The 27,966-nt window shown below is 42.3% G+C and overlaps 2 protein-coding genes across 5 annotated transcripts; one reads left to right on the top strand and one right to left on the bottom strand.

Annotated features, from left to right (window-relative positions):
- The first annotated feature begins 28 nt into the window (after positions 1 to 28).
- LOC119222572 (kelch-like protein 10) lies at positions 29 to 3,687 on the top strand. Its single transcript, XM_037479326.2, has 5 exons — positions 29 to 147; positions 601 to 1,087; positions 1,665 to 2,285; positions 2,613 to 2,762; positions 3,237 to 3,687. Exons 1-5 carry the CDS (start codon positions 29 to 31, stop codon positions 3,579 to 3,581), a joined length of 1,722 nt encoding a protein of 573 aa, XP_037335223.2. The 3' UTR covers positions 3,582 to 3,687.
- Positions 3,687 to 27,680, bottom strand: LOC119223381 (rho guanine nucleotide exchange factor 40-like). Of its 4 annotated transcripts, none has more exons than XM_062563829.1 (25): positions 27,372 to 27,680; positions 20,406 to 20,603; positions 18,107 to 20,264; positions 17,767 to 17,970; positions 17,170 to 17,290; positions 16,949 to 17,042; positions 16,700 to 16,786; positions 15,562 to 15,681; positions 15,381 to 15,479; positions 15,090 to 15,241; positions 14,551 to 14,689; positions 13,879 to 14,001; positions 13,579 to 13,776; positions 11,408 to 12,129; positions 10,809 to 11,237; positions 9,701 to 9,950; positions 9,201 to 9,290; positions 8,598 to 8,924; positions 8,344 to 8,514; positions 8,017 to 8,194; positions 7,830 to 7,946; positions 6,907 to 7,191; positions 6,389 to 6,603; positions 6,041 to 6,099; positions 3,687 to 5,642 (listed from the first exon to the last, which is right to left on the bottom strand). In XM_062563829.1, the coding sequence occupies exons 1-24, from the start codon at positions 27,372 to 27,374 to the stop codon at positions 6,061 to 6,063; spliced, it is 6,519 nt and encodes a 2,172-aa protein (XP_062419813.1). In that variant the 5' UTR covers positions 27,375 to 27,680; the 3' UTR covers positions 3,687 to 5,642; positions 6,041 to 6,060. The 4 variants fall into 4 exon arrangements, with proteins under 4 accessions (XP_062419813.1, XP_062419816.1, XP_037336566.2 ...); XM_062563832.1 differs by having other exon boundaries at positions 15,562 to 15,678; XM_037480669.2 differs by lacking the exons at positions 3,687 to 5,642; positions 6,041 to 6,099; positions 6,389 to 6,603 and having other exon boundaries at positions 7,056 to 7,648.
- Between the last annotated feature and the right edge of the window lie 286 nt (positions 27,681 to 27,966).

Genomic DNA, 27,966 nt, shown 5'->3' with positions numbered 1-27,966 from the left:
AGTAGAAATCCCCACAGAGAAAGCAAAGATGTCTGTGTATAATGAGCTTCGTCTGGAACAACAGCTTTGTGACGCCGTGATCAGAGTGGGCAGCACCAGATTTCCCGTGCACAAGATCGTCCTCTGCAACTGCAGCCCGTACTTCCAGTGAGTTTTTGAATAAGCAGAACAAGATACACAGAGTGTGAATGTGAATAGGACATTTTACAAGGATGTATTCATGTATTTTTGTTGCAAAGGTCACTTTCGCTGTCTGCACACATTCAGCTTCAGATAACATCCCTTTGAGTTGAATGTGGAATAAGGATGACTAGATATACAACATTACATTACAAATGCCATCGAACCTGTGTAGTGACTGGTTATGCGGGCCGACTTTACTGTCTCTTAGAGGTTAGCATATGTTGCTGCAAACCCCGTAAAAAAAAAAAAAACAAATATGTGTGAAAGTGGGTTCATAAGGGTAAATGCAATTGCATCTGTTTTCTGTTAGTCTCATGTGTTAGGCTAATATTTTGGTTTGCATTTATTACTATTCTATTAACTGTTGTTGTGAATGGAACGTATTGAACCTCCATGTGCTTCGCTCCGGTCCCACAGAGCCCTCTTCACCAACTGGTCAACCCAAGAGAGACAGGTCTTTGACATTCCCAATGTGTCTTCTGACGTCATGAAGATCATCATCGAGTTTGCCTACACCGCCTTTCCCGCTGTGACACCGGAAAATATACAAGAGTCCTTCATTGCAGCGCACCAGTTCAATGTGATGGGCCTTATTCAAGCCTGCTGCAGCCTGCTGGAGGATCAGCTGTCCCCGCAGAACTGCATCGGCATCTGGCGGTTCACAGATTTCTACTACACCCCTGAACTGACCCACAAGGCCTTCCTTTACACAGTGACTCACTTTGAAGAGGTTGCTTCCACCTCAGAAGAGTTCCCGCTGCTCTCTGTGCAGGAACTGGTTAAAATCATTGAGAATGACCACCTCAATGTCAAGCAGGAGAAGACGGTGTTTGGGGCCATCCTTTGCTGGATTGGCTACGCCGCACAGGAACGCAGAGAACACATCTCTCTGCTTTTGTCCAATGTAAGTGACAGATAAATAATTACTCAGCCTTTTGATTTGTATATTCAACATATGCTCTATTGGGATCATGAATACAACAGCATGAGCAGGACAAAGTATAGTCTGCAACAGTCCAGACCGGATGTAAACAGGTCAAAACAGGAGAAGAAGAATTGTTGAGGATACTAAAGATTCTGCTGAATTTATGAGAAATGTTATGTTTAGGATTGTTGCCAGAACGTTTGTTGCTTTTTTTTGTGTCAATTTTTTTAATAAAGTGCTAAAGCCTTAATTAAGGAATTTATGATACATTGCTCAAGATGAGCAATATTGATTGTAAAGTTTTTCCACATAATCTACCACAGTTAAAAGAAAAAAAATAAAAGAAATATACCTCATAATGATATTTGAGAATAAACAAAAAATCAAATTTCGTTGTTTTGGCCAACATTTGTCTTTTAACCTTCTAATGTTTTTGATAATAATTTTGTAGATTTGGTTATGAAGACAAGTCTATCTTGTGTTATGTAATATCAGTGTTGAAGTATTGGTTGGGGTGTATTTCAAACAACTGAATTTCTACTTCTGTCTCATGTAGGTCAGGCTGGCTTTAACAAGTCCACAATTCATCACAAACAGTGTGAGAAACAACGAACTAGTGCTGGCAAGCTCAGAGTGTCATTTGATTCTCAGCCGGGCCCTGGAGGCCATGCATGACCTCAATATAAACAAGTTGTCCAAAACTATTTATTATAACCGCCTGTCCTGCCCACGACTGTCTCCGACCGCCCTGTTGTCTTTCGGGGGCAGGCGCGGTGGATATTCCACCGATGTCATAGAGGCGTATGATACCCGCGCTGATCGCTGGGTCAGTGTCTCAAAATACGGGGCTTACATTCCGCGGGCCTACCACGCCACAGTTTTCCTTGACGGAGCAGTTTACTGTGTCGGTGGCTTTGACAACTCCGAGTGGTTCAGCAGCGTGTACCGGTATGACCTGGTCACCCACACCTGGACAGAGGTGAAGCAAATGCATCGGAGCCGCTGCTATGTCAGCGTAACCGTGATGGACGGGTACATATATGCCATGGGAGGCTATAATGGACGGCATCGACTCAAAAGTGCTGAGCGCTATCAGCCCAGAAACAACCAGTGGACTTTAATTCCTCAGATGCATGAGCGGAGGAGTGACGCCAGCTGCACAAACCTCCGTGGCAAGGTGGGTGCAGCTCTCATAGGATTTTGGACCGTTGCAGAAAATAAATTACTCTTGCTTTTTAAAAGCCATGTATGGGTTTCAGAGTTCACCAAGAAAGATATATTGTAGAACAAAACGTTAAACCAACTAAATCCCACTACATTATTCAATTGAACTTTAAATGAGGGTGTTACCACTAGAGCAAAAAAAAACATATTTTGGGCCTCATCCCCCAATATGTGTATCATGTTTTTGTTATTATTAGATTGACATAGAGTTCACAATATCCTTACAGAATGAATATTCTCAATAACAGCATAGGATTACTTATTACCTCATTTTCCTCAGGTGTACATTTGCGGTGGCTTCAATGGGAATAATTTCCTGTCAACGGCTGAATGCTTCAACCCAGAGACCAACCAGTGGACACGGATTGCCTCCATGGACCAAATCCGCAGTGGAGTTGGGGTCATTGCCTATGCAGACAAAGTCTTTGCAGTAAGCACATTAAACATTGCTCACACTGAAGAAAAAAAACATTTCTAGCAGGTTTTACATTACAAATAAATACTAAGTTTAAGTTTTCTTCATTTTCCCACAATATCTTTTTGAGGATTTAAGGTTTTTTCAAATCAATGAATGCCCATTTTAATTACTCAATTTTTACAATTGGGAAATTGTTACGCACTCAAAACATACAAAATTCTGTATCAGACTCCACCAAAAGCTGCCTTAAATACAGCTTTGCGAAAAATAAAGAATTATTTTATTTACTGGCAGGAAAATTGTCACATTTAAACACACATTTTTACACACAATGGAAAAAGATTTGCGTGAATCAGCTTCTACTTTTTTAGGTAAAATACTATGTAACTTGTGTCCGTTGCCCTTCCTTGCAAGAGTGCTGCTGAGTACATAGTGAAATCTGGTCATAGCAATACCAACTCCTTAATCATCCTCACTCTCTTAAAGGTTGGCGGCTACAACGGGATCAGCCGTCTGAACACTGCTGAGGCCTACAACCCCGACACCAAAACCTGGCACGCTGTGCCCTCCATGCTGGCCTGCCGCAGTAACTTTGGTATTGCCGTGATCGATGACCGTGTCTTTGTCGCGGGGGGCTACAGCGGCTCATCCACCATGTTTGACGTCGAGTATTATGATGCCGAAACTAGCGAGTGGTCTGGTGCCAGTTCCATGAAAGTCTCCTGCAGCGCCCTGAGCTGTTGCGTGGTGCACGGACTCCCTAACATGGTCGACTACTCAGCTCCTCGTCTTATGCAATGTTCTGATGCGGATGAGGACAAAATGGAATAATCCACTATGAGCTGTATTTCTCTGTAAAAAAAATGTCTTCATGCAATAAAAACACTAAGTAATCAAACAAAGTACTAAACTAATACTGCAAGTAAATTTGTTGGCCAAAAGGGTCTTCCTGGTATTGATGACTTAATTACAATTGCTTGATCAAGTCTTGGACTTTCCTTTTCTATCCTGTCTGACTGCATCCAACTAAAATAAAATATCCTAGAAATACATCAAATGAGCTCCTATGCGTTTAAAATGTAGCAGCCTAATATTTACACATGCACAAAAAAACTAATTTCTCAGTGATGAAATCCCTTCATTGGTTCCAGTACAATACAGAATATTCCTTTAAGCTCTTGCTAATGGTCAATAAAACATGTCATGGTTTGGCTCCTCGGTATATTTCTGACTTGCTGGCGAGAAGCTGATCTAGTTATGAACATAAGATCCAGGTTTGTGGTTTCCTCATTCACTGCTGTCCTGCTCTCTAAAATGAGCAGACTTGGGGTCCAAAACTGTACACATTCAAAATCTAACTAGACACTTTTCTATTCAGGCTTAGTTCTATATTTTTACTCAACATATAAAGAATGTAAAGCCTGTGCTCATCTGCAGTGTAACAACACCTCTATTTATAGTCGTTGCAACCTGATCTTGGAGCCCTCATCTGACAATTATGTATTTAATACTTCTAATACTTATTCCCCTTTATTAATACATTTTACACCAACCTCCAAAAATATTGTGTTTCAGTTTTTAATCTTTTGTGTGTGTGCATCACATAATATAGAATATAACACAAAGCAATGAACAGATTCACAGGTACCAGATGCCTTATAGTCAATTTAGTCATTATAGTCAACTTTTTTTGTAGCTGCACAATATTCTTCATCAATTTATGATTCAAATAATAATATAAATACTATCAGTTAACATTAATCACAAATTGTAAATTCTATAATGTAAAGAAGTAAATTACACACCATACATTAACACATATCTGCAACTTAGCAGCTGTTTTTGTCGCAAGGCAGTAAACTATGTGACATATCTCAGGCCATATAATAGGATTCTCCCTTTTACATCTTTCAGCCACTGGGACATGTTGTACAAAGGTCATGAAACTGCAACTTGAGTGTCTGTGTTTTTCTGACAAAAAAAGCAAATGGATGCAGACTCAATAAAAGAGGATGTGGGTCTATATTTACTATTATTATTCAACAAAATGGCCATATTAAAGCTTATTAGCCAGAGGAATACCAATGAAACATGAAATACAGAACTGAAGAAGTGGTTTTAAATGCAGTCGGGTCCTGCACCAAACTGAAACCTGCACCAAGGTGAAATTAAACCTTTTGCAAGTGTTTACCTCTGTCCTTCATGGAAATGACTGTCTTTGGAAAAAGGAAGGGAAACATCATCACAGTCTGGGACATATCTTCATTTTACTGCAGTCTGTCAGCTGAGACGGAAGCAACCTCATGATACAAATAAAAAAACATTAACATATCAACAAAACGAAAAAAGGTGAGTGGCTTGAAGATCACAAGATGACCTTATGCACTGATTCATTAATCTTTTGTCAACAAAATAATCAGGAAATATTCTTTGTTGTGGGATGTTGGTATGGAACCATTAGTGGATCCTAAAAACGAAAGGTGTTTTTCATCTACTGTATCTGTTACACGTGTAGACAGCATCATATTTTAAATATTTACTCTCTGTATTAAATGCATGGGTTACAGAGCAGTTAAAATCCAGATGTGAAAACACATATGCAAGTGGTCAATCCCATCTGACAAATACAGAACTACTGTAATAATCTCAGAGGCGGAGAGATAAAAAACAAATGTACAGCAGCAGTGTGGAGAAAAAGAAGGAACCTTCTGATATAAGACAGACACATTTGAATGACTGACACATGATACCAACACATCAAACCTCAATTGCTTCAGTAAATCATTAAAACAATTTTGTCGAGACAAAGCTGACTGATCAGGCAGTGGTCATCAAATGACGTCTGGTGGCCATCGGATCACCCACAGGACCAGAACAGCTGCAGTAGATGATCTGCAACAATATTTAAGGAACAACTTGTGCTTATAAAGTGCATTGATAATAATAGAGTCCATTGAGATTAATGGAAAACAAGTTTATCTGAGATGGATCCTACTATAAACATACAAATTCATTGGTTCATTGGTAGGACTACATGAAATATAGGGTTGGTATTAGCAGCAGGTGTAAATGCTGCTAATACGTGTGTATTGTTAATTTATAATAATAATGAACACTTATTTATATAACACTTCAAAAGTCTCTTTACATGGTAAAGATTATTTAAAAATGACAATATGAACAAGGATGAGAGTTTAAAGAAAACTCAAAGATACATCAAAGCAGATTTAAACTTATTTATAAGCTCAAAATTAAGATAGTGTTTATTTCTTTTACATTTTCACTCTTACCTCCCACAGGTAATCCAGTGTTAAACTTCTGTTGATTTTCCAATAATAATGTCATCCACCTGCAATGTCAGATTAGATATTATTTCATATCTCAAATACATGGTAAAAAGAAAAAAACATGGGTTATGTTTATTTCTAATGGTTCATCTGTTTTGGGGATTTGATGTTCTAATAAAGCTACATTTTAATTAAGTGTTGTACTTTGGTATTATCCTGTAAATTTCCCCAATGCGGAACTATTAAAGAATTTTCATATTGATAGACATTCCAACCTTTTTCTAAACAACCCCAGCTTTGGATAAACAATATGTGTCTGGGACCCTTTTCAGTATTGACTTTCACCTGTACCTGAGTGTTAGCCAGATGTGGAGGTTGGTGGACCCCTCCTTGGTTTTTTCTGTTAACCAAAGGTGAGCTGTCTCTCTCCCTTAGGCCGGGGGTCCGACCAAGTGGTGGAAGGGGTTTTGAACTCTGGGATACAATTAGCTCTCCACCAATAGCAGACAGACGGCTGCGATCCGAGCTGCTAAAGAGGTCCATGCATTCTCTGGATGATTCAGATCCTTTAATAAACCATAGAAACAGAGAATGCTTCATTGCTTGACACTTTGAGAAAATGTGCATTTATCAATTTCATACTAGCATCCAAGAATGTTCACATTTTCCAGATATGGTCTTAAGCAGTGATGACCTCTGCTAAGGTGTGATTCTTGATGCTGCCAACATTTGAAGCCAGACTAAAGAATTTTCAAATCAGCAGTGGCTTTAAAAATACTTACTTTTAATACTAAATACTACTTTTAGTTTGATAATCACATTAAAATGGCACTGGAACTCATCTACTATTTTCCTTTTTTTTAACCTACCCAGGGGATGATGACTCTTCCATTGTTCATAATTACGACAAAGAGGATGCTGACGAAGATGATAAATGTTGAGTTCATTTTCAGCTGTACTCTCGGGGGAGGAGCAGACAGCAGAGCCGCTCTCCAAACCCTGGGACTGGTTCCCGGGATAACCAGCAGGGGGCAGCGAGCCTCGTCCAGAGGAGGAAGATGATTGGCTGAGGTTGGTGGAGGCGGTGCTGCCTGAGCCGATGGACTGTGGCCTTGGAAAGTCTACGCCCCTGCGTGAACAACAGGCCACAGGGACTGACCACACACACGGATCGATGTCATCAAGGAGAAATGAAGGTCAGTGAGCAATGCCGGCACAAGCAGTTACATTTTCATTAGGGTTTGTTTTGTTAAAAAAATAACATGACAAAAATATATACAAAAATGTAAAGAAAATGAAAATGTAAATCTAGTCTAAAGCCATGCTAGCTGCTCTGTGAGGTTGTACAATACATATGTGATCACAATGGTATCGTGCTGTTGCTTAGGAAGTATAATGTTTCTAATGTTCATCATTTTAGTTTAGTACGTTAGCATGCTAAAATGGCAACCCCATGTATCTTCAATGCATACATCTACATGAAGCATGATTTGAGCTCTGTGTTTAATCATCCTACACATTTTATGGAGCAGTGGCTGCCATTAAGCTCCAGAGGGGGACTTCGGTTTCAGTGTCTCGCTCAAGGACACTTGGACATGTGGACAGTAGGAGCTGTGGATTGAAACGCCAGACGTTGATCTATCCACGGAGCCTCAACCACCCATTTATTCACAGATATATTATGTATTAGTTTAGAGTATAACATGTTCTCACTAATGCTGCTGGCAGTCTGAAGAAAGTATTCAGATACTCTTTTGTAAAGAAACCCTCTGTGTGTTGATGTGCTTCTTACTTCTCCCGGCCAGAGCGCAGCTGACCGCTCGGTCGGAGATGGCAGCATCGCTGGGTTGAATGTCCATGAAGGGTTTACGGCCCATTCCCATGAACACCCTCTCCTGCATGCGCAGCTCTGGAACGTATAGCTCAGTTAAAGAAATCCTCCACAGCACTTTGTAATTCACAAGATTTGTTGTTAGTACCTCGACTGTGCGTGGCTTGATTCCACAGAATCCTCTCCAGGTCGGTGGTCCATACTTTCTTCACCTCCATGCTTGAGGCCTTCAGGGTGTAGGTGTCTTGGCGTTTTCTTCTGCGAAACCAGATCTCAAAACACAAGCTGTTCACACTAGAGTTGTGGGTCATCCCAATGTCGCTCGTCTGGCAGATAAAACACAAACAGGAATTACAATGACGGTAAAAAACTGGATGGAAATAAAGTTTACAACGGAAAACCTGTGATGTAGAACATACTGTAAATCTAGACAGCAAAAAGAAATAGTATTTAGGTTGAAACAGCCTTTGACAACCTTAAATGACTGCTTGTAGACATAAACATCGTTGCCAATATCTGTCCTCCTGGTCTTGCTGAAGAGGACGAGATCCTCAAAGAGAAAGACGCGGCGGACACATTTCTTCTTCCGAAAGAAAACGGTGAACTCATCTTGGCGAACAAGCTGGCCCTGCTCTTTTAAATTCACCTGACACATTGAGCAGAGGAGAAAGAAAAACTGTTAACTCAGTTTAACTGATGTGAATCAGGTGTCTCTTCTTGATATCTTACATCGCACTCCTGGATGGCGTCCATGGTGAGCAAATCGTTGCCGTGTCGCATCTGAAAACGAACCAGATCGGCAGCAGCTTGGATCTCAGCCCTCTCCCGGTCCGGCTCGTTGCCCGTCAGATCAGGGACACGTGAACCTGGGCCACACACACTTTGTGCGCACACACTGGATGCGAGCAGTGTATCCTGGATCATGTCTTTTGGCCTGTACGAACCAGCCAGAGCCAGCATATCCTGCAGCAAGAGGCTGTACTTGCTGATCCTCTGGATGGGCCTGAGCAGGTACGATGAAAGGTCCATCATGTCCCCCAGCTCATGCTGCTTCTTCTGTGAGGGGAAACGATATGGGTCTCTAAAGGTAAAAAGGTCAAGCTAGACACCAGAACTCCCAGGGATCTCTACTGCAGCTAAAGTACAACATCTAGAACAAACAAATTGGGTTCCAATGCCGGTTTCAATCCAAGCAAGTCCTAAACTGAGATGTGAATCTGATGAAGCTGACGTAGTGTAAACCTCCAAAAAGAAAGGGATGTAGAATATCTACTTGATAAGTGAATAACTTTTATGTGTCAAATAAGAAAAAGACGAGACATGTAACCTGACCTTGAAAATGTCATGGCGACGGTGGAGGATAAGGGCATCGGACAGAGGTTTGTTCTTGCTGTACAGAGCGTACAGACCAAAACTCTCACTCTGTGGAATTTTAATATTACATTATTAGAACAACAGTTAACAAGCCAACGATTACTTTTGGTAGCCACATATATCTCCATAATCATATCATGATAATATGACTGAAATCCTTCTACAATAAATGTCGACTTGCGTCCCATCACATCTTGAGTACTGGGATGGGACTATTTCAAGAATACAATCATTAGAAAAATGACAAATACACAAAATAGTGATTAAAATTCTGTAAAAACTTAAAACCATAACACAAAATCATATATATATTTTTGTGTGTGTTCTCTCCAGGTTCTCCGGTTTCCTCCCACAGACCAAAAACTTCAGGGGCTTAAGTCAATTGGTGGTAGGAGAAGCTTTATAGAAGCTCACTGGCTGACATTTATATATCCCAGTTGAACTGTTTTGTTGCTCACATGTCTGAGAAAGCAGCGGGCCACCATGCCAGGCTCCCTTTGGCAGGCCTCCAGCTCGGGAAGGAAGTAATGACTGTGGAAGTCATAAAGCTTCTCCAGGTTACCGAAGATGACCCCTCTCTTGCCCCTGAGGTCCTGGGGGATATCCGGTCTGTCCAGCAGGGGCAGGTAGTGGGTCAAGATGTAGCCCAGCGAGCGTACGTACTCCCTCTCCGTGAACACCAGCTCCTCCATGACACGCTGCAGCCTCCTGGTCACACAAAGGGAACAAATCTCCACCAACTTCAGACACAGAAGGTCACCTATCACACCACAGTACATTCAACCATCTCCAAAAGCTTTCTTACAATTACTCCTTTAATATCCAACTAACTGAAAAAAAAGTGCTGCATAATGAGTCATCATATGTAACTATTTTCTCCAAAGCATCAATTGGCTGCCTTGGACGGGCCAAAATGATACGCCCGTTTCATCTCGGAACGCAGCCAGCAACAGTGATGTCACGGTGTTATTACACGTGTGCATCACTGCAGTCAAGCCACTTTTACATCTCAGCACATATTACAGTGACATGCTCTCATTTTACTCTCCCCACATGCAATGTGATAGAAAACAAATATAAATATGAATGAATTATGAGAATGAATCCTTGTGCACAGACGTCTAAAACACCTCTCGTGTCCTGCAGATCAGCTCCTCTGCCGCAAACATATTTAACTTGATTCACTAAGTTTGCTGTACACTTGGTGTAGCCTATAAAAAGAAGGGCAGCTCTATTACATCAATAAAAGAAAAAAACATATAATATACAGTATATTCATTTGCTTGCTTCATTATAAAGGTATTCAATTGTTATCAGGTGGCAAACATGTTACTGGAATATTATCAACTAACTCTTTTGCAATATCATTGATAACCTTAAACAGAGGGTCTGTTCAAGCATGACAAGATAAGCGAAGAGAATCATAAGAACAATACCTGTAGCACTTTACTGGAAGCTTACAGACAGAAAGAGCAAATGAAAAAGCATTAAGACTCACACGATTAGTAAGATTAGAGGCATTCAACCCAGAAAGTATTATATGGCAAGCATATTTTAACAACTTACAGGGCATTGCTGGCATTCTCCTGTGGAGTTGCCAAACAAAACGCCTCCTCGCATCTCCCGGTGGGCAAGCTGGAGTGTTTGCAGTATAAATTCCTGTTACCCCCGGCTGCCCCCCCGTCGCTCTCACAGGACTCTGCTGAGCAGAAGCTCCCGTGGCGGGAGATCTGGAACTTCTGAGCCTCCTGGAGGATCCGGCAGGAGGGCTGACCGTGATGGGAGCAGGACGACGGGGGTCGAAGGGGCTGCTCTGAAGGAGGGGATAACTCCTTTGCTGCTTCTCCTGTGCAGGAAGTGTCCTGGCTCACCGACCTCGCTCTGAGACCCCGTCCCCATGGAAACCACTGGCAGCCGACAGTCTGGGACTGAGACAAAGCCGCAGCATCTCTCTCACTCCTCGCTCTGCTCGTCTGTCTCCTCCTTGTCGCTGACCTATCATCAAATGACATAGATGCACCAATACTGAGAATATCCTTTAAACATCACACAGCTTCAGTGAAGAGTACCTCTATGTCACAATACGAACATTTGAACAACAATGTGGCAGCGAATCCACCAATCCAACTACCAAATCCTTGTTGATTGAGATGAATGGACCTTACCTTTGAGGAGAGGGTGGAGTGACATTTGAGCCCTGGCTGGTTACAGCATCACTGTGATCCTCAGGTGTGACGTTACAGCAGGCCACATTTGTTGAGTTTGTGTTGTTCCTGCCCAGGATTGGCCGTCTCTTCCCCACATCCACTGCTCCCGACACGATGCCCTCCCACTGAGGGTGTCTAGGCCCGGGTGTAGATTGTACCACCAGATTCTGGCCACCGGAGGACGGCGACTGAACATTGGTGCTCACCACATCAACATAGTGAAGTTCACACAAGCTGTCAGAATCTGATTGGTTGTGGAAAACCTCCTCCACACCCTGCATCCTCTCGAAGAGCTGCTGCCTGGCCTCCTGGCATCTCAGCCAGGCTACGTTCCAGACCTGCATCCCCCTGGAGCCCTGGAGGGCGCTGGCCTGAGCCTTCACCTCCAGAAATTTCTCCGTGCTGAACTGAAGGAACCTGTCTTGAAAAGTCTGGAGGACGGAGGTGTCACTGCTTGGCAGAAAAACCCTGGTGGTGGTTGGGCATGAGGCACGTGCTGCTCGGATATCAGACGGGCAACGGGATGCAGTGCTCAGTCCGGGGTCTTGGTTTTGACGCTGTTTTGGCGGAGTGATTGAGTGATTGACAGGTGTTGTGGTCGGGTCACAGTCTTGCAGTGTGTGGATTATGGGTTGAGTCTGACCCAGGTACTCGATGCATTCGCTGGCAAGAGCTGTAGCCTGGTTAAATATATTGTTAATGTTATTGTTTTTTATAGATACATTTACATACATATACCGTATACATTTAGTCTCTGTGAAAGAGCAAACGAATGTGTATGAATATTAAACCAATCTCTGTCTTAAGTGATGACCTAATTATTTTGAGCTCACTTTACACGACAAATCAAAGTAATATCAAATTCTTTACATGTTTCACAACAACATAACTGGTTTACTCAGCAATTGTGGTCTATTCAAAAGCATTTGAGAAGATGTTCATTAGGTTTTCAACATCTAGCACTTCTCATTGTAGTGATTACAGACAAACGGTAGCATTGGACTGTAACCTAAAATTGCCTCCTGCCAAGATATTTTTATTAGGGGTGTCAAATGATTAAAAATTTTAATCAAATTAATCAGAATTTTCAGTGGATTAATCATGATTAATCACACCTGAATCCTAACCATTTTTTCTTTCTGAAATGCATACTAAAGATAAATAACAGGACACAGATACATAATTATCATTATTATTATCATAATTATTATTTTTTACATAAATATATGTTATTGATATTTGATTTTTTAATTCATTCCAGAAAATAATCAAATCAATGTTATTTGATAAGTTACAGACTGATTTCCCTGCATGGCTCTAGAAGGGTCTCGAGCCTCTGCAGTTTATCCCACTCTGCTGCGAGTTTGTGCTCCTGCGATGACCAGACATGACCAGACATGTCAACCCTCCCGATGTTTCAAAGCCCCCCCCAAAAATCTCCCGGACCGACCTTTCTCCCGATTTCCACCCGAACAACAATATTGCTGCACCACCCGTCACTGGGCGCGCCGTTTCAGACCGAACAATAATAAAGGTTACACCTTGAAGTCGAGCGCGGCGATTAGAACGACTGGCGCTGCAAAGAAATCCGCTACCACCCCCATTTCAGTGTGAAATATTCCCATACCTGGGAGGATTTAGATCGCATTGGTTTCTCTTCCTCCGCATGTTTCAGAACAGCGCTGCTCTTGCTCTGCTGGGCGGAGCTTTTCTTCTTCTCTGTTCTGCTGCGCGAGAACGGGGGGGGGGGGGGGGGGGGGGGGGGAGCGGGTCTCTGGCGCAAACAACTTGCTGAACCTGACGGCCTGACATATGCCTGCAGGTGGCAGTAATGTGTTGTATAGGATGAAGTGCATTCCCTAGAAGAAGAGGTTCTTTCCGGACCTGAATAATTTGTCACACTGCGCATGCGTGAAATGCGTCAAAAAAATTGACGTAATTAACAACAAACAGCTAATTAACGCCGTTAACGCGCTATTTTTGACAGCCCTAATTTTTATATTAATAAAACCCAGTGATGCCTTTGTTTGTTTTTGGGTCCAGAACTGGACAGAATAAAGGTTTCTTAGAGCACAAGCTGCATACTGATCTTGAATACTTGGACTTTGAATTAAATTCCTTATACAAACCTGCTCACAAAAATCACACACGTTGACCATGATCTGAAGCTCCCTGCCACAGGCCTCCGCCCTAACCAGAAAGCTCTCCAGGCCCGACTTGAAGGTGCTGACTAGAGTCCCGGAGGCCTCCGTCTCTGGGTACTGGAACCCGCTCTGCTGGAGTCGCTCTGCCTCCGACACCAACGTAATGGCATGGTGCTTTCGGTCCTGCAGGGGGGAGAGAGAGAGAGAGAGAGAGAGAGAGAGAGAGAGAGAGATTCAGGTGGGCAGATAGAGACACATAGATACATGAGATGAAAACATACTCACATTCGCTTCTATAAGGAAACCAGTGAAGCTGTTGAGGATCTGCTCCATTTGTTCTCCAGAGTTGTTGACTGATTCAGCCTCCAGCAGGTGGCGCTCTCCTTCTATGTGAAACCACTGTTGCATCTGCAGTCATGAAAGAGGAAAAAAAACATATTGCATACATGATTTGAGCATGGGCTCAAATCAATGTAAATTGACCTTGTTTCACTTTCCCAATTCAGTATACTGCAATAGCGAGTCAATTGTTGCTTTTTTTTCTTTTCACTCTTTTCTCATCGATTATGTATATGTTTTAAAAGGGTCAGTATCCCAAGAGCAACATGGTAAAAGAACATGCTGCCCCAGAGCTAAGCAACTTATCCATCATTCCCAGAAACAAATGTAATGCAGTTTGTGCGTTTGTGACATAAAACACAGTCAAATAAAGCAAATCAGTATTACACACCTAACTAAATTGCAAAACTTTAGATTTCTAGATGTATTCGACAAAAACATCAACACATCAAAAATGGCCATCGCCATGACTACCTGATATTTATCATCAGATCGCTAGGTGTTCATGACTGTGATGTCCAATATGTAGACAAACCAAGCCTCATATATTTTAAATGCAAGTTACATGCATGAGAACATCTGAAGGCAGTTTTGAATATCAGTTATTAAAAAAGGCACCTGCATTAAGTGTCCCTCCACCTCCCTGAGTTGCAGCAGATACTCCAGGTGTTCCAGGGACATGTTGGACCTCTGCACGAGGACATGCACCTGCTCCTCCACCTGGTTGTACATGCTCGTCACCGAGTCCACTGCGTCACTGCAATTGGAAAAGAGATAAATCATATACTTTAGAAAGATAAATAATAGATAAAGTAAACTGGTGTTCTGACCGATAAGGATCAAGCAGCATATTTAGGCACAACTTGGTTTGTAAAAACAATTGCTTTGAACAGCCAAAGTCAGATTTGTAGCAACATGATGGTGTTTCACAATAGGCTTCTATTTATTTCTGTCCTGCGTATTGGAAAACCCTTTATATCAAATTACACTCCAACTGTGTGCTGCAATTAAATCATTTGTGCCAGGAATCATTGGTGTGGTGGACAGTAGTAATATGTTTAATCCAGAAGATTGTTTTCTAGTGAATATATGACAAGGTACCAAAAGTTAGAACCGTATCCTAAGAAAGGTAGCTGAGGTAGCTGAGCTGAGTTTACCTGAGGTTCTCACAATGCGGGTATTTGAGGTCACTCTCCTTCCTCAGCCTCGCTAGGATGGCCCCGCCCTCCCTCTGCAGGCTGACTAATCGACTGTCCTCCAGGACATGTCTCATCAGAGTCCTCTGGTCCATCATGCACTGCTGCACAGTCTGTAAGGCATAAAGACGTTTAAAGTATCTTATGAGCTAGAATGGCTATAAATATCATTCAAAGAATACACACACAAACATACACACGTACTGTATTACCAATCAAGTTACATACTAAGGATACAACCAGGTAAGGTACCTGTACAGTGTCCGTCCCCTGGGGCTCCTCTAACTCACTGATGGCCCTCAGAAGAAGGCTGGCCGCCTCATGAAGATCAGACACAAATGGGAAAAGTTTCTAGGGAGTAAAAGATGTGGACATGAGTAAATCATGTGTCAGTGCAGCGGAGGAGGGAGCGGTGTCGATGTGACCGTCTCACCTGGTGCAGCTCTATCCAGTCACAGTGGCTGTGGGGCAGTGTGCCATCCAGGCAGGAGCTGAGCTGACTCATCTCCACCAGCTTGAACAAGGCTTTCATGGATGTCACCACTTCAGTCTGCTTTGAGGCAAAAAGTGTCACGGTAGCATCAACGCATTTTCACAGATACAGAGTGGACCACAGGGAGATTCTTACATCATCATTTGCCCAATAAACCCCCTGGTCTTTTACTTAACATACTGCATTTCTGCAATGTTGTTCATGACTTACGTAAAATGGATTATTCCCCTTTCATGTACTGTTAAAAATTGGAACCTTAAAGTTTCACTTTTATCTTTTTAACTTGCTTGTCAGCACAAAGGGAACATGTGGGGTCTGACTGGGCTGTTCATTGGTAACTACGTTTATTATTATTAATCATTCTTTTTCTGATTTTGTAGAGCTTAACATTTGAGGCCTGACTCCTCGGACTGGACTTTGAAACCAAACTAATATCTTAGTGTTCAAGTTCGGAGGGATATGTGGCTTGTTTGATTGTATTTGTGTGCCAGGAAAAACGGGATATTAGTAGCAATTTTCATTCATTTTTTTTAAATGTCATTCTTACCTCTTACCAAAACAACTTTTCCAAATACAAAAGTATATCCTAAATGCATATGATATATTAAGGCACAAGTGTCCTGGCCATGGTGAATATGTCCTGGCCATAGAGCAGCCTTTGAAGTTAGAAATAGTACTTAAACCCAGTTGAGAGCTACATTATTTTACATTGTTAATTTAGGATTTATGTGGAATTATATATTGACAAACAGTCTCAATATTTAATTAATATCTAATTAAATGCAAACAAAATCTGATTGTTAATTCAACTGAATACCTACTGTGTTGGGATATTTCACTGATCATTAGGATTCATCCTCTGGATGTGTTTTCATTATATTATAGTCTAGACTTAAGTGATAAGCCAATAAACAGACCATCTGACTTTTCCATATGTAGCGTCACTGCTAAAAACACAACTTGACCAAACAGATCGATGAAGCGCAGAGCTTTCCCAGATCAATTATTGTTTATAGAGACCACAAAGAAAATATTTCTCAACCGGCGTTGTCTTGATATTGAGATTAAAGAAGCGGACCTGGATGCCGGGACACCTCTCTGGTCGAAGGCTGTTCTCCTTATTCACCAGCAGCACAAAACAATTTACTGCATGGGGATTCTGCTCCTGTAACAGTAAAACACTCCATCAATCATAACCACATTAAAGCATTTTTTATTTAAGTTTAAGTTTTGATCATCACCAACATATCTGAGAATATTTTATAATATTTATATATTTACATTTCACTCAGCAGTAAGCCAACATACAAAAAAAAGAGCTTTTTACCTGAAGCGTCATTAAGGCCTTATAGAGTTGCGGCTGAGGATTTGTCCTCCTTGAATCAAAAATTAGCATCAGCCCAGCTTCTCTGATTTCTCTCCTAGAAACAGAGGTAGAAAAAAAAAGTGAGCAACAGCGACCCCAAAACGGACGTGACCAAAATGATGCTAACACTTCCTTCTAGTATGAATTGGATTTATTAGTTGATTCATGATATGCTGGCCTACCTGGTGATAGTGCGGAAGTAGAGCAGCATCTGTAAGAGTTCTTGACTGGTTACAGAAGATCTCCATCCCTGGTGGTCACCATAGAGCTCAATTATCGCCCTGCCTGTCCTGTCTCTGCCACCTGCAAGGGTGAGAGCAGAGATCGGTGAGACTCGCTGCAGCACCTTCCACTACCCCATGGAGGTATATTCTCATATGGAAATACTTGTTTTGGTTTTCTTTTAAAGTAATTATTCTGTATGTTTTGACGTGGGTAGATTTAATATAGAGTATGCAATGTTAGCAAAGGCATGATGAACAAAACCAGGTAATGACAGACCAAAAAGCTCAAAGACAGAAGAGTAAAGCTGAAGAGAGAGTGAGAGCTCCTGCAGGTACCTGAGTTTTACTGGTCAAGGCATGAGAAAAAACAATTAAATAGTTGTCTCACAGACTGTTCTACTCTTAGCTTTTAACTGAATCTGTTTATTATTCACTTATTTAATAGCTATATTTTATAGGTTTGTGTCTCTGCTTTTGAAATGTTTCCAGACAATTCCCTTTGATTGTTCTGATCATCCTGTTTTATTGTGTAGTGTGTTGCTCATAGAAGCTTACCTGTGATAGAGGCCAATCCTGAGTAGAGGGGCTGGGCTCTGGGGTCAGGGGATCCCAGGGGAAGGTGGTCAGGTCTGGGACGACTAGAGGCCGACTGGGAGACCTTCTGGGTCTCTGCTGCTGGAGGTGGATCTCTCTCTGACGGGTTCCCCATCTGGTGGCCACTTCTACTGGTTAAGAACTTGCTGCCAGGCTGAGCAGCATCTTAAGAAAGTGGATGCATTTTACTATAAGGAGGCTGATGAAGACTGATTTGAATGTTAGTAAATAGCAATTAATGAAACGCTACATGCTAAAGATCAAATTAGATCAAAATATGAACAAGAACATTACTTTGTACCTGGAATGACCGTCTGCCTCCTGTTGATCTTGGGTGAAACCAGTCCAAAGGCTGTGCTGTTCTTACATTTGACTACATGCAGCTGGGGAATCTCTGCACAGGACCCTGTATCGTCTCTTCTTCTAACGTTTTGACCTTCAACAATGACCAGGGCACACTTTTCTGAGGTGTCCACCACAGCTGTGGAGAGGGATGAACATCTTCCATCTGAGATGAATTCATGTCTGTTCTGTGGTGCTGAAAGAGACCGAGGAAAGTGTGGACCAACTCCCTTGGAATCGTTTCTACTTTGTAGCCTTTCACGAGGCTTGAGGGTCAAGTTCATCGTTGCATCTGACTGGTTAGGATCGTTCAAGCTTGTCCCGTTCACATTGTGTAAATCCCTTGGTTCCGTGAAACGCACAGTGGTCCTTTCAGCTGTTTGTTCTGGTAGCCCACCAACTTTTGAAACATTTGTCCCCCCGTAGTCCTTACAGGGGGCAGTGTTTGTATCTCCGGTTTTCCAATATGGAACAATGTTCTTCTCTCCTGACTCCTTACAGATGGCTCCACTGACAGAATCAAACCACGTTCCTGGAACATTGCGCCCTGCGTTGGTCTGCAGAGGTCTTTTCTCACACTGTGAGAAATCCCCACCCTCCTCCACCACAGCCAACATATTCCCCCTGTCCTTCTCCTGTCCAAAGGGGACAGGGTTTTGTATAGCAGCCTGGTAGGAATCCCTGTATCGACACCTCAGCTCCTGAGATTTGGACGCCTTTCCGCCTTGCCTTCTCCTCATGCACGGGGTGCAGGGTTTCTCTGAGAAACGGACTGTACGGACACATTGGAAAGGTTCAACGCAGTCAGGGTCCGGGTGAGGGGGGTGGGATGTGGAATGGTGGAGAGCGGTTTCGTCGGACATGTTGGGTTTCAATGATACAGCAGCCTCTAATCCAGAATGACTTTGTGTTTGTGGTTTTGTAGGAAACTGCCCATGTGCTCGTGACTGTGCTTGAGGTGATGTCTGTGTGTTTGGCTGCCTCTGTGTTTGCCTGTATGACTCCATTGGTGCACATGGATGCATTTGTGCTTGTCTATGTGGATATCTTTGCATTTGCGGTTTGATTTGTGCATGCGATTGCATTTGCACTTCTAATTTTTGCGGTTCTTCAGTTGATGACTGAGCTCTACTAAAAAGCATAGTTGCCTGAAGGATATCAATATATTCTCCTTCAGCAACAGTGCGGCCTGCTGGCTCTCTCCTTGTTGTGTCTTTAATGTTTGTATGTTTATGACTATCTAGTCCTGTAATTTCTGAAACAATTACACCCTTATCTTCACGTTTGCAGGTAGCTTCTCCACTTTCAGGGGTGCTAGTACCTAAAACGGGGCTAGTTTGTTTTGCTGTATTTGGGCCTCTTCCAGGAAAGTCCCACGAATTAGGAGACACCCAGCCAATAGGCCTAGGTTCACTCTCAGTCTCTTTCACTGCAACAAGTCTAGATGAAGAAGCACCGCTAGTATCCACCAGGCAGAGTGACACAGCAATGCCGTGCCTCGCTGGACATATTCGGGTCTCCACAGAGAAGGCAGAGGGGTGTAAGGAAGATGATGCAGTTGAACTTTGAATGGTTACACGATGCTGCTTAGGTGAAGGTGTCTTTGGAGAAAGAGGATGTGAACGATTGGATGAAGAATTCTCAGGAAAATGAGAAAGAGGTGAAGGACGAGGAAGCGGAGGCGGTACAGGAGGATATGTGTGAGGAGCAGAGGCCATACTACTCCCAGCACACAGTGGCACATCCACAAAATCCGGCACAGCCACCCGTTCCCATGGCAACCTCACCACGCCCCGCCCAGTGGCGAGCAGGCACTGGCTGAGAGGCCTTCCATGGCGGCCCTGGTTGATCTCCTTTAACCAGTCACAACTAAAAAGACAAGGATAGGATGTATCAAGGATCGGAGTCTCCTCTACAACTTCCACTATAAGCCCTTCCTCTTCCAGGAGGCTGCAGACCAAGATGCGAGCTGACTGGGTACAGAATGGTGCCACTTGGAGGTAAAAGTCGCCAGGCTGAAGTAGCGAGGGGTTGATGGGAGCGAGGTGGATGACAACTTGGTCACGCAAACACAGAGGCCAGCCCTCACATAGGAAAAGTACATCCGAGTACTGAGCCTACAGGGAGAGATGGACATTATAGGGTTTCAGTGTTAGAGGCCTATCAACATTTGTGTGTATTTTTTATTATAAATGAAGTCCAGAACATCTTAGAGCGTCTCTATTTTTACATAAAAAATTGTGGAGGAAGTGACTTACGCATGCAGCCTGCTGCACGGTTTCTAAGATGCGTTTGGCTGGGACCAGAAAGTCCAGCAGGCACCGCAGAGCATCGCCCCGATAACGACTATCGATGATTTGGAAGAGCTGGCTGAGGAGAGTGGGGGCGGTGGCCTCAAAGGGCGGGTACAGCCCAGACAACAGGTACTGGATCGAGCTTTCCAGAGAATCAAGGTTCTTAAAACAACAAGAAAAGAGAAATCAGAGGTTTAAGAACAGGGTTAAAAGGGTTAACTTTGCTCGATTGCCTTCTGGTTAATTATTGATCCCCCCCACATCAAAGACAAAGTAGACAGGCAGCGGTTACTGTATATATACACACCTGTATTACTTGAAAATCTAAAGTGATACAAGTAATACTGCCTTGTATCATTGATTTGTGATTTCCAAATAATCATTTTAACATAAACTCTGCTGTCCTGTCCTGACATATTTTTTACTTCATATTATTTAATATTTAATTAAGCTGAATCCCTCCAAAAGCTACAACTGACCAATTCATCGATTAGTATGCAGTTGATTATATAAAGGGAAATGGGGGAAAATGGAATTACAATTCATGAAATCCAAAAGAGAAGTCTTAGGGATTATGTTTTATCTGACCAGCAAGTAATTGATTATTAATATGTGTTAATATTATTGAAACTGATAAAAAAGCATCTCCTTAAATCGCCTGTCATAGTGCTTTACGAGAGGAAAGCTGGGGTCATTCACATTCATCTCACTGCAGTCTTTCACAGTAAATTACAAAGGCCCTTGTTCTCATCCTTGTGGCCTGCTGAGGGAATGGCTACACAAACACAAACCCTCTGTGCTCCTCATTAAACACATAATCAGCCAGCCTGACAGCAAACATCCCAATAAACACACTTTGTGACGGCTGGTCTCAAGGCTAGCGGGCCTCCCGGCGTATAGTCTCACGTTCCCTTTGACCCGAACCAATGGCCCACAACCCACTTTTAGGCTCGGCTTTATTTAGCCCATAGAAAAGGCCACAGCCGAGGATGTACACGCATGGCTGTGTGGGGAGATATATGGCATCAGGAAGGGTTGCGCGTGAATGTCGACGCACAGCATGAATGTTGTTGCCCTTTCCACCCGCAAGACATGTGTTCAGTCTCGTTTACTGTGTGAGAGTGCATCAATGTCAGTGTGGAGCAAGAAAATGCGTCATAGTTCGAAAATCCTGTAATCTTCCATAAGTATAATAAATCATTAAATACTACATTTTGATAGACACATTTAATGCTTTTGGGTGGAGTGAAATCAAATGATCGATAAAAAACATGTTTGTTAGAAACATTCCGCTGAACTCACAGGTTCCCCGGCTGAGGGGATGAAGAAAGACAGACACGGACGTAGGGTGTGTAAATGTGTGATGAGTTATGTCCTCTCAGATCAACACTAGTGCTCAGTGTCTCTCCAGCGCTGCTATCTGCCGTGCATGTCCTTCGCTGCATCTTTAAGGAAAAAAAAATGTAGCGCTCTTGCATAGAGCAAATGTGTTTGTTTCTATACGTCTTGCTTATAAAAAACAAAATATAGTCAAATGTTTTCTCTCTCATGCAAACTAGGGCTATTAACCCTCTATGTCTTATCTCCTTGCATTATTAGCCAAAAATGCAGAAATCTCAGCCCGACAGCTCCAGAAACAACACTGTGACTCAGCGCTTTCTGGTCAGTCCTGCCACACCCCGCTTTGGACAAAGCACAGTGATGGTCGTAATGATGGTGACACGGAGGAGGAGGAGGAGGAGGAGGATGGTACTGGAAGGGGGGGCAACGGGGGGTTGTTGAATGGGGACAGCGGTAGGGTGAGAAGCACGAATACAATTCAGTTCACAGCAAATATTGTTTTTCCATCTTAAAAACAATATGCACCTCCTTCATCGTCTCCTAAATAATGTCATATGTTTTTTCTCAGATTCTCATTGAGGGAGGTCTGTGATTTTTGGAAAAGGGCAGCTTGTATAATATTGAAATTTAAATGAATGTGACCTTAAGAAGAAGACTAAATAGAGATGTTGGGTTGGGTCCCCTTGCAGCAGCGATGGAATATGTAAATGATTTTGAGCCTTTGTAGTGCTTACAAAAAAAGTACCGTAAGTGTTTGGTAAAGAAAAGTCAGCTGTGAAAGCAACACACATCACCAGTTACTGTAATGCTGTTTCCAGTTTCCAGAGTGTGTTCTTTTTATTTTTGTGTTCATTTATGCCTCGCTCTCCAGTGTGTGGTGCAGAAGAGGACTGTGTGGACCTGGTTCAGCACTGGGTTGCTGCAGATTCCCAAGGCTCTATATAAACATACAGATCCCTCTCACCCAGTCACTGAAATAAATTACAACTCACATTACTGTGGGTAAGATGTCCCAGTGCGGGAGTTGAGAACAGTTTGAATGTCTCTGCCGGGTATTATTATGACACAGAAATAGTCCTTTCACATTCCTCGGGTCAAGCAGGGTTCTGTCTGTACAACATCTAAATTCTCAACAGTAAAAAAATCACTTGTGACTTGCTACAATCCTGTGGGACATCTCTCCACCGATAAAGTTTTTCACTTTTGAACTACTTTTAATTTGAAACCATCTGACAGCATGGATAGGAAATGTGCGGAGAGGTAAAGGCAATGATTTGATTTGAGTAAGGTTACAATTACACAGTTTGCATCTTAGATCCCTAAACTTGGCCACCTAGATAACTGTGCCATCAGATGGCAACAGCATTTTAAACACAGTCATTCATATATAGAAACTGAATATTGGCAAGAATGAGAACATTCACATTAAAGTATTAAAGCCTTTCAACATGGTAGTATAACTACAAGACTCCCCCTCTGTTCGATGAAGTGTAATATATTGTATACAAAATGCCTGAGAAAAATGTGAAGCACAATAAGCAAAGTGATTTGGGTTGGCCAAACTTCAAAGCCTCTGCAGACACGGATACTGCCTCTAAATAAGCATGAAAGAATCCATTTCCTGAGGTTATGTCTGCATTTTTTCAGGAAACAAAAAAGGAAAAAATGTGATTACACAGACTACTGCTGCCCACACAAATGGAAATGGATGGACATGGATTTATGGAAAGGGAGGAGTTTCATCCAATTCATTATAACAACTTCAGGAAATATGTATCTTGACATTTCTGGACCTTGGAACAAAAGTCTAAAATTTGTACACATGCAAGGCAACACTATTTTAACCATTAAAAACATCCAGACATAAAGCAAGGAGATTTAAAAATAGTTAAGAACATAAAAGCATAAAATAAAATAAAAAATAAAAACAGCAATTAAGCATTTAAAAAAGAAAATGTGTAGAAGCCATTCCACTGACTTGTATTGTGCATAATAAAACCGCCCTTTTGTTGATGTATGGCTGAAATGCTTGTGATGACGTAATGATGGTGTCAGGGGGGCATTATGATGTAATGATGATGTCCCAGCATCTTTTACATCCCACAGATCTCCATCTCAGAAACCTGTGCTACACTGTTTGTTACTGCCTGTATGTGAAAATGTCCGACCATATCTACCTGTTGATGTATAATGTGAGGAAGGGGAAGAATTTCTTCAGCTTTGGCAGCTGTGCAAAAACAGAATTACACAACAGAAAATCCCATTCCCATACGCGAGGGCACAGGACGTCATGGACCAGGATTTCTAACAGAGAGAGAGGCTGCGGCAGCTGGGAGGACACGACCACCAGAGACCCCCCAGAATCTCAGCTGCTGAGAGAAAGTCCTAACCAAGACCTGTGTGGTGTTTTATTTATTTTCTGTCTGAATGAGTTTGAAAGAGTGTGTTTGACGATGAGTTAACAAATTGGCCCTCAGGTCTTCAGTGTACAAATATTTCCATTTTGTGAGTATTCTTTTGTGAGATATTGCGTTATTAATCACCAAGTGACTCGTCACTTGTGTGCAAAGTATCCCGGTTTACATTACGTGAGCACAGCAGGCAGGAGTAGGGATCTGCATTGTCGATAAAGCTTGCACTTGGCAATTTAATTCTTCAGTGGACTCCATTTATCATCAGCACTGATTCGACAACTAAATTTAAAGCAACCCCATCCACAGTATTTGGCCATCAACCAGAGCAGCCGCTTTTACTGTGGAAAAAGTATGTGTCATTTTGTGAAAGGCAGAACAAAGCTGTATGAAGGTCTGATAAACTGCTGTTTTGATCTTACTGCTCCGATGAGCCGTTCACTGAGAATAACAACTTCCTGAATGACAGAAGCTATCATGCACCAGAAAACAGCGACAAACAATCTTAACTATTTGAAAAATTTGGAGGACAATTCAATTGTGCTGTAAACAGATTACTGACTAATGCAGAAGTTGTGGGCAGAGGTCTATCACATCAGCCATGGAACAAAATGTGTGGTGATGAAGAAACCCTTGTTAAAATAGACCATGCCAAATGCCTATACAAGTTAAGATTCTTTAAAAGGTTTAGAAGCAACAAGTCAAACCTTCCAAAGTCTTTCCTACAGTAATGAATAACATGTGCAAATCTTTAAAGCTCCATTAATATACCACTTAATATAATGGAGACCCCACATTTACAATGGCTTTGTTACAGTTACAACTGATTCATTTTGCAATCGATGATTTGAATGTTTAATGCTACTTATCGGCTTTTTGGGATTAAAGGGATGTGTCTGATACGAGGTACGAGGTTGTACCTTTCAGCGTACAAAACAAGTTTTGTGGCCCTCTCCCTCAACGGTGTGTCGTTGTACGCTGCCATCCAAGCACAAGCAAAAACCAAATTACACTGAGGTCAGACATAAACACAGGTTGTGTGGAGCTCCTGTACATGACCACACAGGCACCCAGACGGCCAGACGGGATTCAGTAGCTTCACCGGGATCAGCGAATCGGAGCCTGCAGAGGGCAAACACTAATCATGATGTCCTTGATGATCTGCAGCGCGGTTTGAAGGTAGCAGTCAGGAGGCCGCTAGGCGTGTGATTATGTCGTTAAAAGCACGTCAGGGAATTAAGAATGAGCCGAGACTTTAAGCACATATTTAAACTCATCGTGAGCGTGTTTGCGCTGTGTGTGTGTGTGTACACAAGGCGTGTTATTATGTCGAAGTGTGGCTCAGCTTTCACTGACACACTCATCTCATCTGCAATTAACCCACAGCTGTTGTTAGTGTAACTCACACCGGCATATTTCATAGCAAACAACCAGAAACAATCACTTAGATACAGGAAACAGGTGAAAACACAGATGAACCACACTCAGGTTGGATAATCACACATTGAAATGTTTTGCATCAAATCCGAATGTATCTCTGTGAAGCCTAAAACTGTGGAAACACACACACAGATAAACGTATTATCTCACCGATCTGTTTTGAGTATATTCATATATACGTTGCCGCAAAGTCCTTTTAAATAAAGAATGAATGATGAAACTGAATCTTAAAGCTACGCAGGGAAATGATCAGTGTATGTTTTGTTCAGGAAGATAACGTTAACTCCACACTCAACGGAGAAAAGGACTTTCAGTCAACTAGTCAGCTCGAAGTCACAGTAGATGAAACGTTTCGCTGCGCACTTTACATACCGGTGTTGACCAGATCCTAAACTAAAACGTCATAATAAAATCTGCTCCACGCAACGGTGAGGTGATGATTTGTCGTTTTGCAAACAGAGCCGCTTTCCACTGAATCACCAGGGCGGGACAAGACGTCCTTCTGCTGGGAGAAAAAGGATGCTCTGTGTAACCGGGTCAGCACAGGAACAAATAGCCAAACATTGAGGTCACTCCCAAAGCCGGAGTAGTCAAGTTAATGGACTCTGGCTTCAACGTCACGGTAAATATGCAGGAAACAGGGCGGGAAAGGGACAGCGGCACACACACTCACAGTATCCTGCCAATTCAAAGCCAGAGGAGAGCTGGGCGGGCATTTTAAAAGTCAGCCTCCTCCTTTACATAACATCCTCCCAGAGAGTGAGCGGCAGACAAAAATCTACTTCATGTGCAACCAGCCACACCCTCTGCAGCCGGGGTGTGACAACACACACATTCAGAAACCTCCTAGTGAGGATTTGTAGGCTGTGATTCTCAGCAGTTTAGTGTGTGTTGGTTTCAAATTCAAATCCGTTTGACAGCCCTGATTTCCAACTTCACCTTCCTGCTGCTGTGAGATGACTCACTCAGTAAATCGGCACCCAGGAAGGGGGCAGGTACAGCGGCCGGCTTGGGAAATCTTCCTCAACGCTTTGTAACCTGAGAGCTTCACCTCAAGTAAAAAATAATCCACACTGGCCGCTGGAGCAGCGGCCAGTGTGCGCTGTGGCAGCCATGTTGCAACATAAGAGACTACTTTAATAAATAAAAGACTGGGGTACTATTATACAACACATGGGAATTCTACATAAATGCATCATTGGATATGTTGTAAAAGATAAAAGGTATTATGATATATTTAGGGCTATTTTTCAATAATTAACCATTAAAAAATGATTGAAAATAGAGTGGAAGGTGATGTCTACTCATTTTGTTCAAAAAAAACTATTTTAAATATCAAAATATTGTACAAAAGGGAAAGGATAAAGGGAAACAATACAGTAAGAGTTGAAATCCTGGAAGCTAAAAATCCACAGGACATCCCACCTTTAGACAGGTGTGCTTTCATATCAATTCAAGCTCAGTATCTGACAGAATTCACACTTGTTTATATTAAGATGTTAAAGTGTAACAACTAGTAGAACAAGCTACGGAAAGATGTTGTTAAAGATTACATTTTGCAATATTGATTAACAACTACCCTAATTGATATTTTGACAGAGTAAACTTTAATGCCATTTTAAAGATAACCTGTGGTTAGAAGGGGACAGCTGTAGCAAATAAAACAACAAAATTGTGTGTAAACAAAGAGACAAACCAAATGGAGGTAAAAGCATCTCAGAGCAGATTGTCATATTACCATCTTCCGTTGATGCCGTCATCCCCATTCAATCCCAACGGCCGCCATGAAATAATCCAAAACCAGTGGTAGTCATTTACAGCTCTGCTGCTGCTCGGTGGACCGAAATGAAATCCTTTCAGTGACGCCCGCTCACGGCAGAGTGAGCGAGGGAAAACTTAAGCCAGTTGGATGAGCATTCATTAAGTCCTCAGCTGAGCTGCACTTCTTTGATTTGTTTTCCTTTCCCTCACTCGGTCTGTGATTTACTGTTTTGCTTCTGCTTTCTGTCTCTGTTTTCCGTCTCCCTCTGCCAGCACCTTGAGTGTCGGTCGCTGTGTACGTCTGAAAGGGTCAGCGCGACCAAACATAAGGGCAGGGGGGGGGAGAGAGAGAGAGAGAGAGAGAGAGAGAGAGAGAGAGAGAGAGAGAGAGAGAGAGAGAGAGAAACAACAAGCCTGAGTAAATCCAAATTCTTATAGTTTGTCCTGTGGCATCTTCTTGGATTATGGGCACACACATAAATAAGCGACAAATAAAGTAAAGGTATGATGCCAAAAAGGAATATAATCCTTATTGCTAACAATCTGTGTGTGTGTGTGTGTGTGTGTTTGTT

This window comes from Pungitius pungitius, chromosome 1 (assembly GCF_949316345.1).
Source record: "Pungitius pungitius chromosome 1, fPunPun2.1, whole genome shotgun sequence".
NCBI lineage: Eukaryota > Metazoa > Chordata > Actinopteri > Perciformes > Gasterosteidae > Pungitius > Pungitius pungitius.
This window is presented reverse-complemented; position numbering and strand designations above follow the sequence as displayed.